At 43.6% G+C, this 13530-nt stretch overlaps 1 protein-coding gene across 2 annotated transcripts in view; it reads left to right on the top strand.

The window, feature by feature from the left end:
- Positions 1–13530, top strand: part of USP46 (ubiquitin specific peptidase 46) — a 73512-nt gene that overhangs the window by 47936 nt on the left and 12046 nt on the right. For both annotated transcript variants that reach the window (XM_032274163.1, XM_032274162.1), the window contains exon 5: positions 4781–4857. In XM_032274163.1, coding sequence (XP_032130054.1) covers positions 4781–4857 — 77 coding nt within the window. The remainder of the gene's footprint in view (positions 1–4780; positions 4858–13530) is intronic.

Genomic DNA, 13530 nt, shown 5'->3' with positions numbered 1-13530 from the left:
TCTGGCTGCCCTTAGCGTTTTCTCCTTCATTTCAACCCTGGTGAATCTGACGATTATGTGCCTTGGGGTTGCTCTTCTTGAGGAGTATCTCCGTTGTGTTCTCTGTATTACCTGGAGTTGAATATTGTCCTGCCTTGCTAGGTTGGGAAAGTTTTCCTGAATAATATCCTGAAGAATATTTTCCAGCTTGGATTCATTCTCTTCGTCACATTCAGGTACACCTATCAAACATAGATTAGGTCTTTTCACATAGTCCCATATTTCTTGAGACTTTGCTCATTCCTTTTTAGCCTTTTTTCTCTAATCTTGTCCTCTCGTTTTATTTAATTAAGTTGGTCTTCAACCTCTGATATCCTTTCTTCTGCTTGATCAATTCAACTGTTAAAACTTGTGCATACTTCACGAAGTTCTCGTGTTGTGTTTTTCAGCTCCATTAATTCACTTATATTCCTCTCTAAATTGTCTATTCTCATTAGCATTTCGTCAAACCTTTTTTCAAGGTTCTTAGTTTCTTTGCATTGGGTTAGAATATGTTCTTTTAGCTCACAGAAATTTCTTATTATCCACCTTCTGAAGCCTGATTCTGACAATTCATCACACTCATTCTCCATCAGGCCTTGTTCCCTTACTGATGAGGAGCTGCGATCCCCTGAAGGAGGAGCGGCATTCTGATTTCGGATATTTTCAGCCTTTTTGTGCTGGTTTCTTCCCATCTTTGTAGATTTATCCACCTGTCGTCTTTGTGATTGCTGACTTTCAGATTGGGTCTCTGAGTGGACGTCCACCTTGTTCGTGGTGATGTTATTTCTGTTTCTTTGTTTTCCTTTGGCAGATGCCCCTCTACCACAGAGCTGGACCTTCCCGGGTTCAGCTATGCTTGCTGTGAAACTCTCAACCGTCAGCATTTCCAATTGCTGTTTTTTTGTGGGGGTGGGACCAGTCGAGCCTTATCACCTGGCTCGCTGCCTCGGAACCCCGTTTTTTATTTTCCTAATTGAATGGTCTGTCCCAGGTGCCCCAGTTGCCTGCTGAAAAGGCACTGGGATCTATGCAATTTCCTGTGTGGTGACTGTGCCGGCTGAAATAGCGGTGCTGAGATTCGCGGTGCTGAGATTCGCGGCGCTTTTCTGCCCGGGAATCTCCCGGTCTGGCTCCCGGCTTCAGTCCCTTTTTCAATCAGCTGAATGGACGACTCTGCCTTCCTGGAGCTCCAAACGCCAACCAAAAGGGCACCCAGTCCCGCATACTCCGCACTGAGAACTGCCGTGCCAGGACACTGGCAAAACAGCCTCGCCGGCCAAAAGAGTCACACTGGCGACCCATGGGGCTCCTCCGCTGGGAATCTCCTGGTCCTTAGGCAACAAAAATTTGTCTGGAAGTCTGGCATCCACTCACTCCCTGTGCCTTCACTGGGAGCTGCAATCCTGAGCTGCTGCTAGTCGACCATCTTGGATCTCTCTCCTGTAATGGCCTGTTTACAATCCTTGTCTGCTAATTCCAACATCTGGGTCATCCCACAATTGGTCTCAGTTTATTATTTTTTTTTTAAGAATGTCTTAGGTAAGACATTTGTCACATATTGTAACTTTGGATCTTATTTAGAACATTGACAATGTTAAGCGGCAGAGACTCTGGATTCTGTTATTTCTTTAATACATATTGAGTTTCTTTAGAGGCACTTATCTTGGTTGGACCCAAACTATACACTATGTTTCTTGGGTGACAGCTTGAATCTTTGGTGGCAGCCATTTTGTTAGTAGCCAAGTCGTTTTGTGTATATTCCATGCATGGGTGGTTCAGGGGTCAGCCAGATGTAGGCAGAGTTGGAGATACCCTCTCAGACACTTTCCCTTCTTTCCAGTGGACATGGATTCCCAGATTTAGTCTTCTGGCTTGCAGACCAGCAAGACTGTATTTCCCCCTGAACACCCCTAGCCAAAGGCCATGAAACCATGAACTCATTCTGTACAGCTCTCCTCCTCCAAGTGTGGGCTCCCATGTGCTTTTTTGTATTTACTGTCCAGTGCCTTCAGTTAGCTGCTTTTAGTTTTTGGTTATGTGAGTTTATAGTTATCTGGAGACGTTTCTAGTTTTCTGAAGGAGTATTGGTGTGCTAGGTTCTTAGTTATTACGGAAGCCAGTCTTTTGAACTTTCATTTTAGTAAGGGGGAGACAGACAGTAAACATACAGAAATAAAACCTATAAAAGGATACATGGTTGTATCAGTTATCTATATCTATCTATTGATTGTGTCAGTTATCTATCTATATCAAAACTCTGAGCCTTAAACTATCATTTATTATTATAACTCATGCAGTGTTGTGTTGGCTAGAGGTCGACTTGTCTAGGCTGGACTCCGCTAAACTCGTGTGTTTGTAGTTCAGCAGGCCTACTCATATGTCTGCAAGATTATGAGGGGTTTTACTATAGATTTGGCTTGGCTGGAATGCCTTAACACAGCTCTCCTCCATGGATCTCACCTCTTCCTGGGAATAGCAGGCTAACCTGGGCTTATCCTTCTTACAGTGATGTAAGAGAGCAGTTTTACAAATGCTTGTTCTGGCCTCTGCTGGTAACCTGCCTTCTAGCATCCCACTGGTCAAGGCAAGTCATGTGGTCACACTCTAGGGTGGCAAAACATAGTCACCTCTCGATGAGAGTATCTGTGCAGCCATGTGACAAAGAAGCCAATAGAAGCAATGGTGAGGATTTGGGGCTCACCATTAAAATAAATGTCATTAAAAAATTAAAACAGAATGGTAGAGAATGCCAAGGGAGGAGATATGTGTGTATAAGTATAAAGATGCCTTTTTAATACAAAATTGGAATTAACTTATATATAGTTGTATAACCTACTTTTTTTTTTTTTTGGAGACAGAGTCTCACTCTGTCACCAGATGCCAGGCTGGAGTGCAGTGGCACGACCTTGGCTCACTGCAGCCTCTGCCTCCCGGGTTCAAGCAGCTCTCCTGCCTCAGCCTCCCCAGTACCTGGGACTACAGGCGCACGCCACTACGCCCAGCTAATTTTTTTTTCTTTTTGTATTTTTAGTAGAGACGGGGTTTCACCATGTTGGCCAGGATGGTCTTGATCTCTTGACCTCGTGATCTGCCTGCCTCAGCCTCCCAAAGTGCTGGGATTACAGGTGTGAGCCACCGTGCCCGGCCTGTAACCTACTTTTTCATTTAGTATGATAACCACAATATAGAGAAAGCCATTTCCAACTTTTTGACCATTTTAGGTCACTTAAAATTTTTTACCCCTTTGTAATTTATTTATTGAGTTCTTACTTTTTAAAGCACTTTATATGTATTATCTTATTTCCTTCTTTCAACAGCGTCATGAGATAGATACTCTTGCTGTCCTCACTTTACAGACGAGTAAACAGAGGCTGAATATCTGGCCTGAAGCCATTGACTTAATAAGTGGCAGAGACAGGATATGCATCTGGACAATACCCATTCTTGTGTCTCAGTATTCATTCCCGTGTGTACGTCTCTTTTTTTTTTTTTTTTTTTTTTGAGACAGAATCTCGCTCTGTCATCCAGACTGGAGTGCAGTAGCATGATCTCAGCTCACTGCAACCTCCATCTCACTGGTTCAAGCAATTCTCCTGCCTCAGCCTCCCTAGTAGCTGGGATTACAGGCGCGTGCCACCACGCCTGGCTAAGTTTTTGTAGTTTTAGTAGAAATGGGGTTTCATCATGTTGGCCAGCGTGGTCTCAAACTCCTCACCTCAAGTGATCCACCCACCTCAGCCTCTCAAAGTGCTGGGATTACAGGCATAAACCACCATGCGCAGCCCCTGTGTGTACTTCTAAAAGTATAAAAGAGTTTATCCACATCTCTGAATATTTCTTCAGGTAATTTATGGAATTTTGGGTCATATGGTAGTGGTCACACTTCTAAAGGAATGTTGTTTTCATTTTGCTGCCAATTGACTGAGCACTTGAAGGTTGTTGCCAACTGTCCTGCTACTCCAGGAACAAGACAGTAAAATCCCAGGGTTGTTGGTGAATTAGTAGAAAGTAAGCACTTATTCAGTGAGCCTTAAGATATATGAGATCCAGAATTAGTGAGGAGTGAGCTGTTGACAGCTGAGAGACAGCTGGGGCCACTGAACCAGCTCGGCTGAGAGCCGTCCACAGTATGGCGGGCCTGTGTGAGCCCAGGCTTCAGACCACACAGGTTTGGTCATTGTCATGGACAGCACAGCACTCTGCATGTGATGACCACTTCCTGGCCAAAGGACAGCTTTATGTGTGGTTAGTGCGACTCCAGCCCTTGCCTGTCAGGCTCCCTAGCCCCCCACAGGATTTGAATGATGGGGCAAGGGCGAAAGGGAGTGATTTATCACAAGGGACTGGCAAAAAGTGGAAACAACTCAACAAGGGATGTTCATCTGTGTGGTAGGTTTTGTAAGTCTCTTTTCCGTTCTCCATTTCCATTTTTATCACTCTGCAATCTGGGCTGTATGGATATTTAATACTTCCTACTTTGAAACAATGGGAGAAATGAATGGAGAGGAAGAGAAACCTGGTTGAGTTTTAATTATTAAAAGCTGTTAGTCAAAACTGGGATAGGGAGGAGGTTAAACTGAGAATTTGAGGTTTTCTCTAGATTGGGTTGTTTTTGAGGTAACTTGGTGCCAATGAGCCTACATGTCCATGCAAGACTTTAGCTGCAGTTACGGTTTTTATTGCAGTTACCTATACATGTTCAAAGTTTTATCTACTACATATTTCATACCTCATACCTTTTTTCCTTTTTTTGTTTCAGGTTAGTAGCAAAGATGAAGATTTTCTTGATCTTTCTGTTGACGTGGAGCAGAATACATCCATTACCCACTGTCTAAGGTAACCTTATGAACTCTGAGGTGGTTTGAGCTTTTGATCAGGCTTGTAACTAAGTGGGAGAGAAAATCCCATATTTCTTCAGGACATAAGCTTTCCTTCTCTTAAACCAGTATGATCCTATTATTTTCTATGTCTCATTTCCCAAGAGAGATTAAAAGTAAGTATATGTGGTCTGGAGAAGAGTCCCACTGAGAAAAAAGAGCATGAAGTAGAAGTTATTAGTCATTAAATTTAAAAATAAAATGTTAATCTTTAATGCAGATGTAGGCTTTGGCTTTCATCCGTGTTTCTCTCTCTCTCTCTCTCTGTTTTTCATATGATTAAGTTAATAAAAGCTACAGATGCCTACCATTACTCTTTTTCTAAGATAATCTATTTTATTATTTTAAATATTATGCATTTTGGGCTGAGAACCAATGAGGGAGTTGCCTGTTACTCCATCTTTTAAGCATTCTGTGGAGAACATGCACGGAAAGAAATTCTTCTTCATGAGGATGGAGAGAAGGTGAGGAGCCCTGAGTATAACAATGATGATTTCCAGGATTACCGTAGACATTGTGTATTGACTTATGCATTGAAAACATGCTCAGAGTTACTGTAAAGACATAATCCCCTTTGAGCCACTCACTCCCTTCTGTCTTTCTTTCAACAAGAGGTCATGAATGCTTATAATTTGTTGTTGTGTTGTAGACACTGGGGATAGAGGAGTGAACCTGACGAGGCCAGTGTTTTCACAGCACTTACATTCTAGTGGGCATGTGCAGATGATGATCAGTGCTTTGAAGGAAACAAAACAGGTCTAGAAAGTGGCTGATAGTGGAGGTGCCTGTGAAGACCAAGCAGTCAGAATGGGCTTCCCCAAGGCTTGGGGTATCCCAGCGGGGTGTCAGAGACATTGTATAGTATCACAATTTTTATGAGTAAGGACCAGATGACAGACATTTTATTTCAGGAGCTCAGGTTACTTGGAACCTTTTAGAAGAATAGATTAAAGTGATTGGCTGTGGTGACTGCAGTTAGAAGGCCATCTTTTAAGGCGAAGGCACCAACAACAGCTTGAAAGAGCTTCTTGGTTCAGCTGGTTGTAATGTACTGTGTGATTTGGGGGCTGATTGCTTTCCCATTTCCCAGGGCTCTGAGGGTTTCCCACCTTGGCACTGATAGTTACCTGAGTACTTCCTATTGGTTTGGCATTTCTGCTTGTGTCCAGGTGTCTAGGACAAGCTTGTAATTTCTTTGTAAGGAATTTTTTGGTTATGATGGCCTCTTTTTTCTTATGAATGGGCATGAATTTCTGCATTAGTCCATTCTCACACTGCTATAAAGACATACTTGAGACTGGGTAATTTATGGAGAAAACAGGTTTAATTGACTTAAAGTTCTGCAGGCTGTACAGAAGGCATGGCTAGGGAAGTCTCAGGAAACTTACAAACTTGGTGGAAGTGAAGGGAAAGCAGGCATATCTGCACATGGCAAAGCAGGAGTGAGAGAGCAAGGTGGGAAGTCTATACACTTTAAAACCACCAGATCTCATGAGAACTCACTCACTTTCTTGAGAACAGCAAGGGGGAGATCTGCCCATGATCCAGTCACTTCCCACCGGTTACCTCTCCCAACATTGGAGATTACAATTTAACATGAGATTTGAGTCAGGACACAGAACCAAACCACATCATTTTGCCCCTGTTCCCTCCCAAATCTCATGTCCTTCTCACATTTCAAAACCAATCATGTCTTCCCATGAGTCTTAACTCATTCCAGCATTAACTCAAAAATCTAAGGCTAAAATCTCATCTGAGACAAAGCAAGTCCCTTCTCCCTTTGAGCCTGTAAAATAAAAAAATAAGTTAGCTACTTCCAAGATACAATGGGGGTACAGGCATTGAGTAAGTGCTCCCATTCCAAATGGGAGAAATTGACCAAAACAAAGGGGCTACAGTCCCCATGCAGGTCTGAGACCCAGCAGAGCAGTCATTAAATCTTAAAGCTCCAAAATAATCTCCTTTGATCCCATTTCTCACATTCAGGGCACACTGACACAAGAGGTGGGCTTCCAAGGCCTGGAGCAGCTCCACCCCTGTGACTCTGGAAAGTACAGCCCTCACAGCTGCTTTTGCAGGCTGCAGCTTTTCCAGGTGCACAGTGCAGGCTGTTGGTGGATCTACCTTTCTGGGGTCTGAAGGGCAGTGGCCCTCTTCCCACAATTCCACTAGACAGTGCCCAAGTAGGGATGCTGGGGTGGTGCTTCAACCCCAGATTTCTCCTCTGCACTGCCCTAGTAGAGGTTCTTCATGAGGGCTCTGCCCCTACAGCAGACTTATGCCTGGACATCCAGACATATTCATATTCTCTGAAATCTAGGTGGAGTTTCCCACACTTCAGCTTTGGCCTTCTGCTTAACCGCAGGCCCAACACACGTGGAAGCTGCCGAGGCTTGGGGCTTGCACCCTCTGAAGCAACAGCCCAAGCTGTACCTTGGTGCCATTTAGCCATAGCTGAAGCTGGAGTGGCTGGGATGTGGGGTGCCATGTACTGAGGCTGCATAGAGCAGTGGGGGCCCTAGGCCTGGCCCATGAAACCATCTTTTCCTCTGTGAGAAAACATTTTTAATGATTTGTTTTCAAGGTGTAATAAATCTGAGTACTGTCAGCCAGCCTGTGGATGTGAAAAACTGCATGGCTCATGCACCCGGAAAGTCACGATAAGTGAACAGGATGTCGAGGAAGGGGTCAGCACGTAAAAGGGAAGAAAGTTTTGTTATTGGGAAATCGAAACTTAAGCAGGGAAGGAGACCGGGGTATGACTTTATAGAGGGATAATGAAACTTAGGCAGCATTAGGAAAGATTGTAACCCCCTAGTACTCAACCAATGAGGAACTGGGGGAAGGACTTGGCATGCTGTGAAATAAATTACCTACTGAAATTACCTGCTGTAACCGCCCCAGGTATGCCTGCCTACCAGTACCTGATCTTGTAAGACTGCCACTAACACTCCTGTTTCCACTGTTCTTTGTGTCTCCAAGTCTATCCTTCAGATTTGGAAGAGTGAGTTTGTTTCTCAAACCTCTTAGGCCTCCAGGCATGTGATGAGAGGGGCTGCTGTAAAGGTCTCTGAAATGCCCTGGAGGCATTTTCCCATTCTCTTGGCTATTAACATTTGACTCTTCTTATGCAAATTTCTGCAGCCTTGAATGCCTCCCCAGAAAATGGATTTTTCTTTTCTACAATATGGTTGGGCTGCAAATTTTCCAAACTTTTATACTCTGCTTCCCTTTTAAATATAAGTTCTAGTTTGGAGTCATTTATTTGTTTACACAAACAAGCATAGATTGATAGAAGCAGCCAAGACACATCTTGAACACTTTGCTGCTTAGAGATTTCTTCCACCAGATACCCTAAATCATCTCTTTTAAATTCAGAGTTCCATGGATCTCTTGAGCAGGGGCACAATGCTGCCAGTCTCTTTGGTAAAGCATAACAAGAGTGACCTTTACTCCAATTCCCAATAAGTTCCTCATTTCCATCTGTGACCTCCTCAGCCTGAAATGCACTGTCCATATCACTGTCAGCATTTTGGTCACAACTATTCAAGTATCTAGGAAGTTCCAAACTATCCCACATCTTTCTGTCTTCTTCTGAGCCCTCCACACTGTTTCAGCCTCTGCCCGTTACCCAGTTTCAAAGTTGCTTCTACATTTTCAGATATCTTTATAGCAATGCTCTCCTCTTGGTACCAATTTTCTGTATTAGTCCATTCTCACACTGCTGTAAAGACATACTGGAGACTGGGCAATTTATGGAGAAAAAAGGTTTAGTTGACTCAGTTCCACAGGCTGTACAGGAGGAAACTTACAATCATGGCAGAAGGTGAAGAGGATCAGGCACAATATTTGTATGTTGGCAGGAGAGAGAGAGAGTGAAGGGGGAAATGCTACACCCCTTTGAACAGACAGATTTTGTGAGAACTTACTATCACAAGAACAGTAAGGGGAAATCTGCCCCCATGATCAAATCACCTCCCATGAGGTCTCTCCCCCAATGTTGGAGATTATAATTCCATGTAAGATTTGAGTGGGAACACAGAGCCAAACCGTTATCAGTTCCTAACATTCCTGTGAAAAGAAGCCATTTTTGATTTCCTAAGGTTTTATAATCACAGGGCGTGGAAAAAGTTAAGGGTGTACCACCATTAGTTGCTGATGAGGGAATGGGGAGAAAGCCATTATATGCTCATTCCCCTCCTTGGTGAGAATTTGGAGTTAGGGAGGTTGGCTGCTTTTCCTCTTTTCCAGGAATTACTGGAATTGTTCAAAAGTGCAGGTGTCAGTGGCTGCAGATTTGAGATCAGCCAGGTAAAGTGTGAAGTGATTGGTAATAATTTCAACCATTGGGGAACCTTGTTATAAGAAATAGAACTGAGGTTTAGGTTTCCATAATTTTTTTTTTTCCTGGAGAAATGTATATATTGGTTATGCATACCTGATTAAGGTAGGCTAGAGGCACTTGGAAATGTTCAGGCTAGGGTGGGTGAGTATGGAGTAGCTTCTGAATCCCTTTTAAACATGTTCGACTCTGTCTTATTGGACTGTGCAGGCTGATATCTCTGAAATGCCTCCTCCTCCCCTGTTTTACATCACACGTAAACTAGACTTTGACTAAGTCAGCTATACTTGCCCTCACATGGGATGTCACCTCCATAGAAGAAAGAGAAGCCTGGCAGGTGTTACCACTTACCACTCAGAGTTCTATGATGGGAGAAGGATGTGCGGTAGAAAGATGTAGGGAACAGATGATGTCAGTGGAGTCGTTAGCTTTCTCTGTCTCTGAGACAAAAGAGAAGGAAAGGGTGGACTCTTGCCTGCCCCTTTTATGGTTTAATGCGGATTGCATTTTTGAGGTTTTGTTTTTTAAACTAGAATTACGCATTTTCTTCTCTGATGTTATGTCTGCATATCTCTTCTGATACGATGTTTCATTTATTATTTCAATAACTTAAAAAAATTAAAAATTAAGCTAAAAGGGTGGGATTTGAATGTAAGATCTTTGCTGCCTTCTTCCAGAAGATTTTTAGGTGGCGAATTATAATGTACTTTCACTGAATTTTTGTTCCAGAGAAATGATATAAATAGTGTTTATATTCAGGATACAGACCTGGAGAAGCCATTAAGTCTGTATAATAGCTGAGTTATAATTCTAATATTTCAAACCTCAGTGACTATGTCTCAGGGAGAGTAAGCCATTTGTGTCACAGGAGAATACCGAGAAAAATGTTATTTCCTTGTGAAAAGTTCAGGGATGGCCTCAGGCAAAAACTTAAACTACGTGATACGTGATACATGAAGTTTATCTTAATTATCTTTGCATGGCCTTTTGTGTCTTCCACTTGAGTGCTCCTTCCCAGAATCTCCCCTTTCTTCTCCAAGTGCTCAGTGCTCTAGAACCACCTTCTCCTTCCTCTATCTCCCTCTCATTTTAAATTCCCATTCTCCCAGTGCCAACAAGATCCCAGGTTATTGGGAAGCACTGGAGCAAAGGCTCTCTGTCCTGTGGAATAACCCGGGAAGATTTAAGAACGTAATGCCACGGGGCGCTGTGGCTCATGCCTGTAATCCCAGCACTTTGGGAGGCCGAGGTGGGCAGATCACGAGGTCAAGAGATCGAGACCATCCTGGCCAACATGGTGAAACCCTGTCTCTACTAAAAATACAAAAATTAGCTGGGCGTGGTGGCGCGCACTTGTAGGCAGGAGAATTGCTTGAACCCGAGAGGTGGAGGTTGCAGTGAGTCAAGGTCGAGCCACTGCACTCCAGCCTGGTGCCTGGTGACGGAATGAGACTCTGTCTCAAAAAAAAAAAAAAAAAAAGAAAAAAAGAACAGTAATGCCTGGGTTCCACCTGGAGAGATTCTGGTGTAATTGAATGGAGGGAGAGTGAGGAGTGGAGGGGTGCGGGATTGGCATTTGGGATTGTTTTTAAAGCTCCCCAGATGATTCTAATGAGCAGCCAGGAGGAAAACCACTGCACTTGATTCTAGGACAGAATTTCCTGACTGGTGAGTCAGGGAAAATGGGTTAGAGGTATGTATTCATCCCTTCAGTTCCTGGGAGGCTGTGAGGGCCTGGCAGTGCCAGAGCCCCTGGCCAGCTGTAGGAGCAGCCTTGTCAGTATATCCTAGTATATTTCTCATGTAGTATTTCTGTGTGGGCCCTGACATGGAAATTATCAGGAAGCATTGCTTAAGGATTTTTAATATCAATTTTGAATTATTGTAGGGAGCGAAAAAGTAGATTTTAATTGAACATGTATCAAAGACATTAACTTGAACACAATCGCTGTGTTTACGATAAATGATAGCCTTCCCATCGAAAAACAGTCTTTCTCCATTTTTTTCAAGTTTTTAAAATATTTGCATAAGGCTTTAGTGTTTCCTTTGTAGAAGTATGCATTTTCATATTAGATTTGTTCCCAAAGTGTATTTACTTTCTTCTCTTTCTCCCTTTCCTTTTCTCCCCTCCCTCTGTCCCTCCCTCCCTTCCTTCTTTCCCTCCCTCTTTCCTTCCTATATGAGAAAGGGGGGAAAAGTAGAATGAGGAGTTTGATCTATAGCTAACTGTGAACTACTAATTGAGATAACTCACTACTTTTGCACCAGCCCTGTATTAGTCCATTCCCACATTTCTGTCGAGACTGGGTAATTTATAAAGAAAAGAGGTTTAATTAGCTCATGGTTCTGCAAGCTGTACAGAAAGCATGGCACTGGCATCTGCTTGGCTTCTGGGGAAGCCTCAGGAAACTTACAATTATGGCAGAAGGTGAAGGGGGAGCAAGCACACCACATAACTGGAGCAGAAGCCAGTGGTTGGAGGGGGGGCTAAACATTTTTAAATGGCCAGATCTCTCAAGAATTCACTCACAATGTATGGGGAGGATGGCACCAGGAGGATGCTGCTAAACCATTCATGAGAATTCCGCCCCCGTAATCCAGTCACCTTCCACCAGGTCCTACCTCCAACATCAGGGGCTACAATTGAATATGAGATTTGGGTCGGGACACAGATCCAAACCGTATCAAGCCCAAAAGTGTATTTTTCAATCAGGTTTTATTGCTGCTCTGCCTCTTCTTAAAGCAATACAAAGAATTTGTGTTTTTCTCTCAACCTCTCCTCTCTGCTTTGGTAATTTATCCCAAGCGTTGGAAAGAGCAAGAGCCCCCTTGACTTTCTCATTGAAGAGTTTCCTCCACCATTGTTGCCCACTTTTGATCCAACAAATATAGAGCATTAACTGAGAGCTCCTCTGGTCTCAACATTTACTGCTGTAGTCCCCTCTCTTCTCCTAACTCACCTTCGTTTTTACAGTTCTCAACTCATGGATGCCCTAAGAGCATTACTCGGTCAGCCGGCTTCTTTGTAAAAGGGGTCTTTACATTAGCTACTAACTTCTGTTGTGTTTCCATGATTCCTTACTTGTTGCTGGGCTTTCTTTGGCTCTTGTGACCCTTTAGCTTGGTAGTGTGGCTTGTCTGTGGTAGACATTGGGAGGATATGAAGCCCCACCATGCCCATACTCACCTCACCCCCTCTGCTCCCCCATTCCACTCCAGTTAATCCCATGCAGGCAAAACAAAATTCCACAGCAATTACTCAATTGAAGTATTCATTCAGCTAAGTATGAGTCTGTTTTATGCACCATGTACTTGAAACCTGAAAGTTGAGTGCATTTGCATTCTAATGGTTTTCTTGCCTTTCGATCCTCTCCGTTTCCCGCTCCACCATGCTGTCAGAAGTGGAATTTCTAAAAAGCATAATCTATGTCTTTTCTTTGTTGAGACTGTTGGTGAGGGTACATGCTGGCTTCTTGGTCGCATATTCAAGGCTATGTGACTTGCCACCTGATATGGTTTGGCTGTGTCCCCGCCTGAATCTCACTTGAATTGTAATAATTCCCACATGTCAAGGGTGGGGCCAGGTGGAGATAATTGAATCATGGGAGAGGTTCCTCCCATACTGTTCTCGTGGTAGTGAATGAGTCTCACAAGATCTGATGGTTTATAAATGGGAGTTCCCCTGCACAAGCTCTCTTGCCTGCTGCCATGTGAGATGTGACTTTGCTCCTCCTTTGCCTTCTGACGTGATTGTGAGGCTTCCCCAGCCATGTGAAACTGTGAGTCCATTAAACCTGTTTTTCTTTATAAATTATCCAGTCTCAGGTATGTCTTTATTAGCAGCATGAGAACAGACTGATATGCCGCCGCTGCTATCCCCTCCCTCCAGGCCTCTGCACTGCTATGTTCTCTCTCTGGAGTCCTTGACTCTTATTCATTTGTTCCCCTGGCATACTTTCCCTCTTTGTGCTTTCTCCTGGACTTTACACCTGCTTCTGTCTTTGTTGGTTTATTCATTCAATCAACAAATATTAATGTGTGCCATTGTGTGTTGGGCATATAGGAATGACAAGGCCACTGCCCACATAGAGGGGAGGCAAGTAATCGAACGACAGAAGAATGGGTTCAGATGCTGGGGAGAAACAAGGCAGCAATATGGTAGGGGCTGGATAGGCTTGGAGAAAATGGTCAGAGAGGTCTTCTCCAAAGAGGGGATGTTTAGGCTGAGTGCCGAACAACCAGTTCAGCCGGCCGTGGAAGCCTCTGGGAGGAAGCTCTCAGTGCTGAGAA

Source organism: Sapajus apella, unplaced genomic scaffold (assembly GCF_009761245.1).
Source record: "Sapajus apella isolate SASKATOON/1434 unplaced genomic scaffold, GSC_monkey_1.0 scaffold5, whole genome shotgun sequence".
In the NCBI taxonomy this organism is placed as follows: domain Eukaryota; kingdom Metazoa; phylum Chordata; class Mammalia; order Primates; family Cebidae; genus Sapajus; species Sapajus apella.
Note: the sequence above shows the minus strand (reverse complement) of the source record. Positions and strands in the feature narration are given on the sequence as shown.